This window comes from Mauremys mutica, chromosome 2 (genome assembly GCF_020497125.1).
Source record: "Mauremys mutica isolate MM-2020 ecotype Southern chromosome 2, ASM2049712v1, whole genome shotgun sequence".
Lineage (NCBI taxonomy): Eukaryota > Metazoa > Chordata > Testudines > Geoemydidae > Mauremys > Mauremys mutica.
The window spans coordinates 196,120,758-196,135,626 of NC_059073.1; the positions used below are offsets into that span (position 1 = coordinate 196,120,758).

Here is a 14,869-nt window from a genome sequence, read left to right on the forward strand (position 1 = left end):
GCTGCTCCAAAAAGCAGTCATTTAAAGTGTCAAGAAACTTTATCTCTGCATCCCATCCTGAGGTGACATGTACCCAGTCAATATGGGGATAGTTGAACCCCCCCATCATTATTGAGTTTTTATTTTTATAGCTCCTCTAGTCTCCCTGAGTATGTCACAGTCACTATCACCACCATGGTCAAATGTCAGTAATATATCCCCATACACATGAAACCTTACATTGTATTTTCCAAAAAATCATTTGACTTCCTTCCCCCAATGTTTTTCTATTACTAAATTATTTTTCTTTCCTCCAGTTTACAGTGTAACGGCCTGATTCTGATTTCACAATCATTTCATCCCAGTGTAATTCTACTGATTTCAGAGGAGTTATTTATTTACACTGGTAAATGAAATCACCATCCATCTATAAACCAGTGTGTAGATGCACCAGCTTGGGGGACACAAAAAAAAATAAAAACAAACCCCTCCCTCCCAAAAGTCTCAGCTACAGATCTCTTCACATCCTTTTCTTCAGGGGTTAGATTTATTTCCAAAAATCACACACTCAAAAACCAAAACAAATCAACTCAAACTATGAAGGGCTATATTTGAAAGCACAGATACATTTCAGATCTATTAAAAATATAATTAAAATGGTTTTCCAACTCTAGAACATACATATTTCTTATGTGCTAACAAGGAAAATGAGGCTGTTTGAAAGTCCAAAAAGCATATATCTTATTTCCTTTTCTTTTTCAGGATATCTGCTGTCACTTTGTAATTCTGTTAGGATATTACTGGAAAAGAAATGGACAAAGCATTTGTTTCCTGGAAGCTGTGCAAAATTGTAAAAGCAAAATTATATAAGCAGCCTCAGTTTCACAGCAGACTAACAATTATCAGGGTGGATTGATTTAAATCAAAGCAATTTAAGTTGCTGATTTTAATCATGATTTAAATCAGCAGGAAACCTTGATTTAAATAATTGATCTTATTAATGTTTTGAATCTGTACTTTTTAGTAATTTTCTTTTAAAAGGTTGGTTTTCATTAATTAGTAAACCATCAAATCATGTTGGTTTGCAGCCAAATATAGGCTGAACACTAAATTTCTTGAAGTTTTTTTTGCTAAGCTGGAGGATACACTATATCTATAAATATTTATTTAAGCAATTCTATAGATAAGCTTACATTTCTTCAAATTCTTAACTTTTACTTTATGTTACAAAATGGTGAATGATACACTTTACTTATTTACCAGATTTTTTTTTAACCTATGATTTGTGTGTTAAACTCTGGATGGAGATTCAAATTCAGTTTAAAATGCATAAAACAGCATTCTATTTAGAACTTAAATGAGCTGGATGAATAAAAACAGTTTATCCATGTTTTGCATTTAAAATTCACTGATTTATTAAACAAATGAAGCATTATCTGAAGTAAATTAATTGAGCTGATTATTTCTGGTTACCATATCCTTCAAGATTTTCTATCTAGAAATTTCACCCTCTCACACCTTGTTTTTATTCATATTCACTGGAGGAGGAAAACAAGCTTTCTTGCTTCTTCAGCTCCCAATCTGTTTCTTAACTTTGAATGAACTAGTCATTGAACTGAACTAGTTGAATAAAATGAAATGAAGATATTCTCTCTGCACCTGCAGCAGAGACTACTGTTGTTAAAAGCTGGCTTAGCACTTCCACAGACTCTGGTTCTAGATGCTTAACCAGTGACTGCCATGGTTTGGCTTTCTTTAAAACTTGGCAACATTTACTAATTATTTTTGTATTTTATTTAAATGATTTTAAAAGATTATAATATGTTTAAGGCTTAAAATGATTTGAAATTGACAATATATGTTAAAAGATAAACCTTTATTTAATTTAAATGAAAAAATCTGTTTTTAAATTTTATTTTTTTTTTGTAGAAAAGAGTATCGGTTTTTATCCACCCTGGCAACTGAGCTAAATGCATGCAGAAAATCAAAGCCATTTCCATTAGGGTACAAGATAGCTGGGTTATGTTGGACATTGCTCCCTTTCCTTATTTCACTAGGGAACAGGAAGAAGGGAAATGTTTTTACACAGATAGCGATAAAAATGAACATACTTAAGTGCTTGAAAGATCTGGGTTCAGAGTAAGCATCTGCCTTAATTATAAACTCACTTTGTTACTTTGTGCTAGAACCTGCGTTATTCTAGCAAAGCTTTTGTATTTATTACATGCACATGTGTGGGGATGTGCACCATTATCTTCCTCAGAGGAACTAAGTGCTCCGAGGAAAGCCTCATATTACAGCCAAGTTCCAAGAGACTGCTCATCCACAGCATACTGGATCTCAAGATTCAATTTATTCACCTTGGGGATGAAATTGCTTGTTTCTGTAAGGTGCCAGCACACTGATTTAGTCCCTCTAAATCATCTAGTATTTTTGCTCTTGTGGCCTGACACTAACTGGTTCTTTTATTCTATTTGGGAAACAGAAGTAAATCTTTATGGACTATTCACACTTACACTTTTCCAGTACAATGAACTGTAATGTATCCAATAGTTTGTTTACTGAAAAGTAGAATTCCACAGGTACCCATTCTTTATTTTTCATTTTCTAAAAAATGGTCCTATCTAAAATGCTAAGCACATGTACAAATTATTTACCACATTACATTATAGTCTACTATGACCAATGAACACATCAAAACCCTGCTAAAAATTCTGCAGTCCCCAACTCAAACCATCCCTCGGGAAAAGCTTGGAGAAATAGGTAAGGTGTGCAGTAGCCCAGAAGGTTAACAGATTTTGGCTCTGCTGGACTAACGGGATCTTTATTTCTCTTTAAATTTAGTAAAATTTGGATTTATATTATAGTCACCAAATGGCAAGCCAGAAGAACAAAAACTATGTTATAAAAGAGATAACATCCATTCCTCAGACTTCCCTAAAAACTTCACAAATAACTCCACCCCACTACAGTATGAAGTCCTACAAAATGGAGTCTCCTCACAGCTTCACAAATAACTCTGCTGCCTGCAGGATTCTGAGTGCAATTTCCTTGGGACATCTATATTTCTCATATACCCCACCGTACTTAGAATAGGATTTTAAAAGTTTGACTCAAAACCAAGATAACTTTCACAGATTTTTCTCTGAAACAGTTAAGTGTTCAAATAAACCAGAATCCACTATATGACGTTACCTTCTCCAGCTACATTTCTAATAGTAATAACCTATCCAAACAGACAATAAGGGCCACACAGAGGCCCTGTGAACCACATGGCTTTTAGGAAAAAGGAGCCCCCCCCCCCCATATCACTGTGTGTTTTCAGAATCTGCAGTTTTAAACTCTGTTGTTGTCAACGGTTACTCCCTTACTTACCTGTCAATAATGGCACACATATCAATGCTGACATTGGCAAAGCTTCCCAGTTTGCCTTGCTCCACTGCATGCAAATCCACCAGTTGATCATCCACATGAATAAACTGCATGCATCCTTGGAATGAGAGCTGGAGCAGGGAACGATTTGAGTCATTTGTTTGTGGAAGGAACCCTGTGGAGCAGAGAAAGCAAGAGCATTGTTAACTTCAGTGGATGACACACACTACTAAAACTGAAAGCTGCACTTTTCCTGTTACCAAAGACAGTGTCCTGGCCATGTGGGAAGAAAGACAGAATGCAAGGGATGTAGTTTAATTAAGCTGCAAACTCTACTAACTCATCTGGGAATTGTCCAGTAATAACTTGTACAGTGCAGATCATGATTCCTTCCTTCAATGTTTCCATTTGGTGGAGGGCTGCCTTTACCCTTGGACAGCTGGTCCTCAGCATGTTGCTGGGATCAACCACCCTCTCCTGCTCTGAGGGTTAAAGGGCTGGGGAAAGAGGGTTTAATCTTCTCTGTACCTAACATAGGAACCCTAACCCTATTCCCCAGTTTCTTCAGGGGATGTCTTCCTCCTAAATCCACTTCCAGCTCTGATTTCTTAGGGAACCTGACCCCCTATGGAATGAGTACCTGTACTAGACACCTGTCACCTGAAAAATTGTCAGGTCTTGAACCACAGTACTACCTGACCGACCCAACCAAGTCCCTGATCAGCTGTGAAACCCACCCCAATCTGGCAGTAAGGCAAATAAAGTTCTTCCTAATCCCAAAAAGGTGACTAGTGCAATGCCAACAGCAGCCCCAAACCCCAAATCTTATACTAATCAAAGAGGTGAGAATGCAGGTATGAGAGGGACTTCAAGCTGGAGGGGCAAGGTTTATATACCCTCCTCCAGGTGCATAGGGGCCAATAGTTTACCTGAGCCCTACTGGTCCACCCATCTACTCAGGTAATGCCTCACCTGTTCCTGACCATCTCCCTTCTCCAAACCTCCCAGGGCAAGGACACTAAAAGGACCACTCCCCCCCTGCAACAATCTACACAAAGCCTTTGAGGTTACAATGGTTGTATTCTGAAAGTAGTTCCTTTTTTCATCAAAGTGGAGCCTACTTGACAGCCTGTGATATAGCAAAAATATATTTTTACAGGGAAAATTATTCCTTTGGGTATAACAATTGGATGTGGAGGAAACAACTGCTCATGATTGCAGTTGTATTTTATTTCAGGGAGGGGAAAGGCAATTATTACAGGGCTACTTCATATTTCCTAAACACACATTTTAACAGCCAGGATCAACCAAACAATACTTTGTGAAGGCATTAGAAATTATTCCATACATTCTTAAAGAAATAAAGGCCCAGATCTTCAGCTGATGTAAATCAGTATTGTTCTGTTTACTTCAAAGGAACTATGCTTATTTACACCAGCTAAGGATTTGTCCCCCTGTGGTTTCCTTCTCCTTTTCCCTCAATACTACTTGATAGCCTTAGAAAGCCCAAGAACAGTCCAGATTAGTCCAATCAAGTTGCCATCCTCACCTCTTTGTTCCCCTCCTCCCCTCCCTACTCATGTAAAGAAATGAAACACTGGTAGAAAGTTTCAATTCTATGTTTTCCACTTTTTAATATATTTTACATACCAAATGGCCAACTTTAAACTTTTTCATTAAACCCACACTAGCTGTGAAAATTACACAGTTCTAGTCATGTTCTCCTATCGATCAAAGAACATTGTATATATAATCCCTTGGAGATGGGAGGGTGCTGCCTATCATGGATTGAATCCTTGTCAGATTTCCTTGATCATAGTACAAGCTCATATCTGTTCCTCTCTAAAAAGTATTATGGGTATGCCATATCGGAGATATACAGGAATATGATGAAGCCTTGAAAAATACCCAGAGATCAACACTCAAAATATTTGATCATTTTATCCTTTCACCTAGTTCTATTCTTAAAGGAAAAAAAAACAACCACCAACTTTTTTCTCTGCAAAGGCGCTATAGAATAATGATGACTGCTTTGTACTTATGTAGCCCTTTCTATCAGGGATCTCAAAGCACTATGGATAACTCATCAAGCCTCAAACATCCATATGTCATTACTATAATTAACCTGATTTTACAGATGACAGTAACACAAGACATATAAAAGAAGAGACTGTTACAATGTTGCATAGCAAAACAGTGGCAGAGGTGGGAATAGAACCTTGAATTATTTATTTCTAGGCTCAAACTCCCATAGCTCAACCTTGTTTCTTCTCTTTAATATAGCTCTGTAGTTAGGGATGTGTTGTCCATTTTGTTCTTTATTTTGTTTATGGTCAAAATGAAGATAAAAATAGTTGTGTTGAATAAGAGAGAGAAGTGTTGTGTACAATCCTGGTCTGCTTACAATGTTCAGATACTGCTCCAACTGGAGCCAATGATAAAATTTCCAACACCTCAAATGATTGGACTAATTCCTATGATGAATCATAGAATCTAGAGATAGAAAAAAGTAAGTCATCCTGTCTATGCTTTGGCCATGCAAGCTTGATACCTGATGGTTTCTTCAGCTGGGTTTGAAATGGTGGTTGATGTTAAGGAAAACCTTTGGGCTGTTTCAGTCTAGTTCCCTATTTGTTAATACCATTAAACTATCCGGAAGATTGGTATCACTTCTCCTTAGCAAGGACCCAAAACCTACTATGGCAGAACATGTGGTTGTTTAGATTTGAGGTGCAATGGAGGGCTGCGTGCGGAAGCTTGTGCACACAGCATCCAGTGCTAAAAGTGGAGGATCTATTTTTGACAGAAATGAAAGTATCACCACATCTGCCTATCCTGTAATCAATTTTGCCCCTCCATGACTTCTGCCGCCTCCAGTGTCCCCCCTTGCACCAGCCTCATCTTTGGTCTTTCTTCAGCTCCAGTTGTTTTTCATCCCCTTTTCCAAGATGGGCATTGCAAAGCAGGAGAGAAGCAGAGGAGCCAATACTCACAGGAGGGGAGAAGGAGGAAAAGTTGCCTTGAGCTGCTGGGCTCTTTCTGCACCCTCATCTCTCCTCCCCTCATGTGAGAAGGGCTTCAGCTCCTAGGAGGGCGGGGGAGAGGGGGCAAAACTCAGCAGCTCCCAATGGCTTCTCTGCCTTAAGAGGCAGGGAAGTGGGGAGGGGGAGCCAATCACAGAAACTTTTCCCCAGGCAACACTAAAATGTGGCTCCTCAGCAACCCTGGTGGAGTTGTAGAATGTTCTGGATCTTCAACCCCTTTCTCAAGGTGCACTTTATGCCCTGGCTACCTCTGGCTCAAGCCAGTGATATTACTCCTCTGCTTTCAATATTAAATTAACCCAAGGTTAATAACAAAAAAGACAAACTCTGCCCTTAGCTGAATTAATGCAAGCCCAGTGAAGTCAGCGATGTTTTGCGGTACAAAGGAAAGAATTTATGCAAGAATTTAGCAAAAGAAGAATTATCACACGATGAGTACTGATAAAAACAACAGGTCAAATTCTGCAGCCCATAGTCAATCTTTATTCAGGCAATGCCCCATTGACATCATTAGGAGTTTCACCTCAGTAGAGACTGAGTGATGACTGCATGATTAGGCCCAGCAATCTACTACAGCAGATAATGTATTATTCCGGAATCATTTTCAGGAAGGAAATGCATCATTTTAAAACATTCTCAAAGTTAACCAACTCACTGCTTGATTAAAAACAGAAACAAAATTGCTAAATTATTAATAATGAAGCTGTTTTTATGTCTGACTAATTTAAACACTATTATTATTATGTCTAATACAGTTAGACTTCATTGTACTGTAATACTAAAGCACAAAAGGATTTCACTACAGGGATCTCCAAAATTCCCATTCTTTTCAGACTGCCCTCTGGTGGTTCTAGTGAAGCAGAAATTGTTTTCTGCTCAGTAACTTCATCTGTAAAGACAGCCAAGGCTGTCCGAAAATGCAGATTCTTAGTATTTCATTGAGATTGAAAATCATTCAAATGCACACTTGCAATCAGCTTACTCAAGGTAAAACTCAATGGAGGCAGTGGTCTAAAGTCACTAGTTAGTAGATGCCCAACTACAGTTGTACTGAATAGAGTTTTAAAAAGAAATTGTTAGTTTTTGCCCTCTGCTGGAGAAGGATTGGTATTAGATGGTTTGGATTTTCCTAACAAAACCATTGCTGGAGTAGTCCAAAATAGTTTCAGTGCGCTAAAGTCTTATATCACAGCAGCTGCAAACATTAGCATCACAATAGAGTCAGTACAACTGACCACATAAAACAAACTTTCTTTAGTCTTCCATGAGAACATTCTATGCTTGGGCTTGATCAATTTTGGATTCTAATTTTTGCCAAAGTCCCATAAATTTGAATAGATGACAATCATAACCGTCTCATTGATACTTCGTTGCTCTCCATGCTGCTTGCTCATCACGTAAAACCTTTGAAGCAGGGACTGTCTTTTTGTTATGTGTTTGTACAGTACCTAGCATAAATGGACATTGATCCTGATTGGGGCCTACAGGTGTTATTGCAATACAAATAAATAATAAGGATAATAATAATTGTGGAAGAAGGTAATTACATACACAAATCCTCACCCACAAGGGCCTCTCAGTATTTTACCATAGGTCTGCTTCTCCAATAGCCATCTTTGTTGTGCAATTTTCACACCTTCCCTTCATGTATTGCATATCCTCCTTCAACTTGCCCATAAGGGTTTGACCAACTTTTCATTCAAATCCCACATCAAGATCCACTTCTACCATGATGCCAACAAGAAACTTTCAGCTAGTAACAGCAAGGTAAAGGGAGAGTTGTGTATAGTTGACATTTAGAATATATTATACAAAAACATACAAACGGTGTGGGAGAGGGTTAAAACACAGTCATATCTATATCTATCTATATGTCTTGCACATAAGGTTTTGTTATATTTCTCTCCTCCATTCTTCATATAGCGTTTGTCGTCTTTGACTATGTGACTGCCCAGGAGATATAGATGACCAAGTTCCAGTAATTTTATTGGCACTTGGGCATTTAAATCTCTATGGCAACTTTGAAAATCCCAGTTCTTTGCGGCAGGGACTGTGCTTTACTATATTCCTGGAAACCATTTAGTGCCTTGTGAGTGTTACTGCAACACAGACAATAAAAACAAATGTTTTCACCTTCCAGACTTCCAGTATTAGAACATGATCTACTTACTGATCCTGTCCACATTGAAATAAAAACTAAATCAAGTTTTATAACCAGGACTGACAGCAATGCTGTCACTGAGAAAGGCCAAGTAACAAGTGCACACATTGTTTGGACAATGCTTTATAGATGTTCTTTCCGACAAGAAGAATATATACATATTTAGACTGCATACAACCTGTAATTTGGATATCCACTCTTTAAAAGAATGGTTAGCTATGGTCAGAAACAAACTGAAAATCTAATAGAGATACATATTCTATCATTTTCAAGATCTTTCTGTATTCTGTTTTGTTTTGCTTCACCCTCCTACCCCCCCCCCACTACCACCACCACACTACACTCAGTATCTTGTTGTTTTTAAAGTAAGTTTCTAACCCTTTTGGGGAAAAAAAGAGATGGGCTCGTGCTGCAGAGGTCAGATATGGAATAAACCCGAATTTTCCCCATAGTTCAGGGGAGTCTAGGTCAAGAGTTTTATTCTGGCCTGTTCGAAATGGGAAGGAGCTGGAAATCTGGATCCAGGTCCTGATCTTGATTTAAATTTTCACAAAGTCTGGGGTTCAGTAAAGAAGGTTTAGTTCAGGTTCCTTGAGGTTAAATGTCACTTTTAGCTGATTGAAAGTTACCAACAGATGGAAAGCAATAGTACTGCCAAGATGTCAACAAAAGTTAGTCCCCCCCATATCACTGATATTCTAACTTCATAGCATAGCTGGAACCATTTAAATTAGGACATTTATAAGCCAGGCAGTCTAAGGAACATACATTCATATTCATGGTATAGTGAGGAATAAACAAACACTTAAATTCAACATACAATTACAAATATCTTATGTATTACTCGGAGCTGAGATGTGGCCCAAGAATGAAATACAATATTTAAAATTACACTCTGAATATGTGAGAAGAACTCCTTCTGCATTTTATGTAAAAAATTAGGTTGCCCTTTGAAGTGTAATGCAAGTGCTATTTTTTGTCAAAGAGACCCCCCCCAAAAGTTCTTGTGAAACTCTCTCCCCACTCAAGACCTTTTGTCAACACTTTGCTATGGGGTGCTTATTTCTATATTATTTATTTTTAATTTGTAAATTAATGACAGGCTGATTTCATGTGCAGATGGCATTTGGTGTCTATTTTCCTGGAATACGTCTCTTCCTCAAAAAGAGTAAGTGTCAGATTCAAAGCTAGACAATGCAGGAGGTTAACTGGCATTCAGTATTTTTAGTTGCACTGATTGGCTCACCTCCCCACAGAAACCACTGATCAATAAAACAAAGCGATTGTTCTCATAGCTGCCAGTGATTAGTAATAGGTTTTTTTGTTTTTGTTTTTAATTTCCATGGTGTCTGCAACTTGGTGTCTAATAAAATGTAAGTAAAGACAATGCAATTCTATCAAAAGGTCCAGTGAACTCCAGAATGGTCAGAGAGAAACAAAGTCTTAAATTATTTGTTTTTCAGACAGCACCATGTTAGTCAGAGGCTAAATGATAGTTAAGTTGTATCTGATATATGCAGGTATTATGCACAGTTAAAATGTTCCATTATTTTTTTTTTTGCATAATTAAATACTATTTTTTTCAGTGTGGCTGTGTGTGTACTCAAGAGAAAAAAAACAACAGTTGGAGTTACACAAGTTAATAGAAAGTAGAAAGGAAAATAGACTCTGATCTCTTTAGACTGGTGCAAATCCAAACCAAATTCACTGCAATCCAATCCATTTACACCTGTGTAACTGAAAACAGAATTAGATCTTCAGTGTGTGATATGCTATCAAGGCCAGAAACTTGGAAAATTATAAACTATCTGTTATAACAGCATTAAAGAAGCTCAATTAAAGGAACTGCAAAAGGACTGAATTGAGTGACTTCTCTTTTCATCTCAGTGCATCTCTGCAGAACAAAAAAACCACAAAAACAAGAAAAGAGAAGAAAACTATCTGATGATAAAAAGAAGCAGCACTTGGGACTTCAATGAACTTATGCTGATTTACCCAAGTTAAGAATCTGGACCTCTGTCTAATTCTTATGAACACTGTAAGGCAATCATTGCTAATCTGCAGGAACACAATATGGGCCACATTCTCTGGTACATTGTGGCCATTTTGCACTACACTGACATCATAATCAGGCGCTAAAACTGGGAAGAATCACTCCAGGGATCCTCTAATAAGGTACAGCCAACACAAAATTCATACCCCTAGGCTGTTGGTATAGCGGAGGAAAGAGAGGGTCACCAGATGAAAAGGGGCACTGCTGGGGTCATCCTCAGCTGTGTTTTTGGGTCTTTGTGGCTGTTTTAGCTTGGTGTAAATTAGAACCTAGACTAGAAGCTGCATTAGCCCAGTGCAGAAGAACCAGCCTTGCAAGTGGCAGAAATAAAGGGAGTGGAAGTCATTTAAAGACTCCCCACTATGAACTCTGCAGTGCATAGTTGAGCTGCATTTCCAAGTCCAGCCCTTTGGACATATTACCTGGTAGGGTAGAATTCCAAACATCTTTCCCAACTGAAATCTTTGACTAGAATAACATTCCATTACTGGGAATATCCCAAAACAAGGATGCTCATAAATGTCAATAGAGAATGGCAGATAAGCCATGACTTTTATTGAATGCATAAACTAAATACCAGGGTATTACAAAAGTATTCTTAAAACCCGGCCAGAGACAATCACCAAAACACATCCTTCCCTTTCTAGTCATGACAAACCGAAGGATCACCTACATAATCCTTGAATTTGAAAGATCACAGGGTACACCCAGCTTATGTTAACCAAAACTTACACAAAATACAAGTATGTCTCTCTCACAGGTTACAAAACCAGAAAAAGAATCTCAGTCAGTCTTACCCAAAAGATAAAATATATGTATCAAGAGGAGATCTGGCCTACATCTCAAAACTGGCCTAAGAAAAAGAACTCCAAACAACACACAACATAATGTTTACAGAAAGACAATTGTCAGGTCAGTCTGCATTCCAGTATCATCAGTCAGGCCTCTATCCAGCAGAGATCTACTGGTAATATTGCTGAAATATGAAACTTGGTTCAACAACACTAGTCTGAGGATCAATTATTACTTTAAGCAGCTAGCCCTACTCACAGTTTCACTGGCTATCACAGATTTAAGTACATAATCACATGTGTTAGAATTTGAAAGGATGTGCAACATCTGGGAGGGGCAAGTATTAGCTGAGGGTACGTCTACACTACAAGACTATTTCGAATCTACTTAATGCGAATTTGTGGAATCGACCTTATGAAGTTGAATTTGTGTATCCACACTAAATACAGTAATTCGACTGTCTGAGTCCACAGTAACGGGGCCAGCGTCGACTTTGGAAGCGGTGCACTGTGGGAAGCTATCCCACAGTTCCCGCAGTCCCCGCTGCCCAGTGGAATGCTGGGTAGAGCCCCCAATGCCTGCTGGGGGAAAAAATGTGTCGAGGGTGGTTTTGGGTAACTGTCATCATTGAACCGTCACTCCCGCCCTCTCTCCTTGAAAGCGCCGGCGGGAAATCTGTTCGCGCCCTTCTCTGGTCGGTTACAGCTCGGACGCCACAGCACTGCGAGCATGGAGCCCGCTGCGATCATCGCTGCACTTATGGCCGTTGTCAACTCCTTGCACCTTATCGTCCACCTCTTCCACAGTCAGCTGCTGAGAAATCGGGCGAGGAGGCTCCGGCAGCGCGGTGAGGACAGGAAGTCACAGAGTGGCGCAGACCTCTCACAAAGCAGGGTACGCCGCGCAGTGGAGATCATGGTGGCAATGGGTCAAGTTCATGGTGTGGAATGGCGATTCTGGGCCCGGGAAACAAGCACGGACTGGTGGGACCGCATAGTGCTGCAGGTCTGGGATGAATCACAGTGGCTGCGAAACTTCAGGATGCGTAAGGGCACTTTCCTTGAACTCTGTGACTTGCTGTCCCCTGCCCTTAAGCGCCAGGACACCCAGATGCGAGCAGCCCTGACTGTGCAGAAGCGAGTGGCCATAGCCCTCTGGAAACTTGCAACGCCAGACAGCTACCGGTCAGTAGCGAACCACTTTGGCGTGGGCAAATCTACCGTAGGGCTTGCTGTGATTCAAGTAGCCCACGCAATCGTTGAGCAACTGTTCTCAAAGGTAGTGACGCTGGGAAACGTCCAGGTCATCAGAGATGGCTTCGGCGCGATGGGATTCCCAAACTGCGTTGGGGCTATAGACGACACTCACATCCCTATCCTGGGACCGGCCCACCAGGCCAGCGAGTACATTAACCGAAAGGGCTACTTTTCTATGGTGCTGCAAGCACTGGTGGACCATAGGGGACGTTTTACCAACATCTACGTCGGGTGGCCGGGCAAGGTTCATGACGCGCGTGTGTTCAGGAACTCTGGTCTGTTTAAACGCCTCCAGGCAGGTAGTTTCTTCCCGGACCACAAAATAACGGTTGGGGATGTGCAGATGCCTACAGTGATCCTCGGGGACCCAGCCTACCCGCTAATGCCCTGGCTCATGAAGCCCTATACAGGCGCCTTGGACAGTGAGAAGGAACTCTTCAACTACCGGCTGAGCAAGTGCAGAATGGTGGTGAAGTGTGCTTTCGGACGTCTCAAGGGGAGATGGCGGAGCTTACTGACTCGCTCGGACCTCAGCGAAAAAAATATCCCCGTTGTTATTGCTGCTTGCTATGTGCTCCACAATCTCTGTGAGAGAAAGGGGGAGACCTTTATGGCTGGATGGGAGGTTGAGGCCAATCGCCTGGCTGCTGATTACGCTCAGCCATACACCCGTGCCGATAGAAGATCCCAGCGGGAAGCGCTGTGCATCTGGGAGGCTTTGAAAGATAGGTTCCTCGGAGAGCAGGGTAACCTATGACTCTCCAGTTGATTTACAGAGAAGCTGAACCTGAGCCTGTTTCAGTGACTGTTGACTTCGATCTGCCGTTACATACCCCGTTCTCCAGGTTTCCCCCCTTCCAACACACATTTTAAAATAACTTTAATGGAACACTGATTATTAATAAAGTTTTCTTTAATTATGAATTCCTGTTCAAGGGTTGAAACATGGACGCGGACTGTGGTGGGTACGGTGTGCACTGATGTCCAGACCGCTTCTACACTAGAGGAATGACAGGCTCCTGCTCCTACAGCGGTCTCTGGGGGGAGGACGGTTGCAGGTGGGTGTGCAGGAAGGGGTGGGTTTGCAGGAAGGGGTGAGGGGTGCCGTCTTTGGGACGGAGTTTGGATGCAGGCTCTGGGCTGGGGGTTGGGGCGTAGGAAGGGGTGAGGGGTGTGTGGGAAGGGTGAGTATGTGTCCGTGGATGAGGGCTCTTGCTGGGGCTCAGGGCATCGGAGAGGCTCGTGGCTAGGGGGGAAGGGCATGGTAAGGGCAGCCTGCCTTGCCATTTGTGGATGTCAGGCGCTAGGACCCTGGGGCAGCAAACACCTCACAGACTGACCCGGGGCAGCATTCACCTCCCAGAATGACCCTAGTGCCTAGTGACTGCAGTCTGTGTGTGTCCTGCTGTTGATCCTGCCCCCAAGTCTGTACCCTGGTAATGGAGGCTGTCCTATGCAATTAAAAAACCCCTCCCCCCCTTCACACAAAGTCTTCTGACAAGGAAAACGTGACGGAAACAGTGAATAACAACAAACTACTTTTAATACTCAACTACACAGTGGGGGGATGAAACTTGGATTTGGGACTGGGTGATCCAGGAAGGGAAGCACTTCTCATACTTTAGGGAATGAGAGCTGTTTGGTACATGAGCGCTCTGCTGGGGTGGAGTTACAGTTTTCACGGCCCCTAGCGCCCCTCCTTCTTGTGATTTTTGGTGAGGGGGGGACAGGACTTTGTGGCGGGGGAAGGCGGTTGCAGATACAGTTCAGGGGGGCTCTCTGCTCCTGCCTGCGGTCCTGCAGAACATCTACAAGGTGCCGGAGCATGTCCGTTTGCTCCCTCATTAGCCCAAGCAGCGTTTGAGTCGCCTGCTGGTCTTCCTGCCGCCACCTGTCCTCCCGTTCGCTGTGTGAGCGCTGGTGCTGACATAGGGTCTCCCTCCACTGTCTCTGCTCGGCCGCCTCGGCTCTGGAGCAAGCCATCAATTCAGAGAACATGTCGTCCCTAGTCTTTTTCTTTCGCCGCCTAATCTGCGCCAGCCTCTGTGAGGGGGATGCCGGGGCAGTTCGTGAAAGACCCGCAGCTGTGTGATGGGAAAAAGGAAGTGATTTCCTTGAAAAGATACATGTTTGCGAACACTGAACACAGTCTAGTCAGTTTCTGTGAACAAGACCATACAGGGCACCTAGTCTCACGAGCTCTCAGGACAAG

General features: G+C 41.5%; 1 protein-coding gene across 1 annotated transcript in view; it reads right to left on the bottom strand.

The window, feature by feature from the left end:
- CNTNAP2 (contactin associated protein 2) overlaps window positions 1-14,869 on the bottom strand; it is a 1,334,251-nt gene that overhangs the window by 618,975 nt on the left and 700,407 nt on the right. Inside the window, exon 10 of the mRNA XM_045005260.1 lies at window positions 3,355-3,526. Coding sequence (XP_044861195.1) covers window positions 3,355-3,526 — 172 coding nt within the window. The remainder of the gene's footprint in view (window positions 1-3,354; window positions 3,527-14,869) is intronic.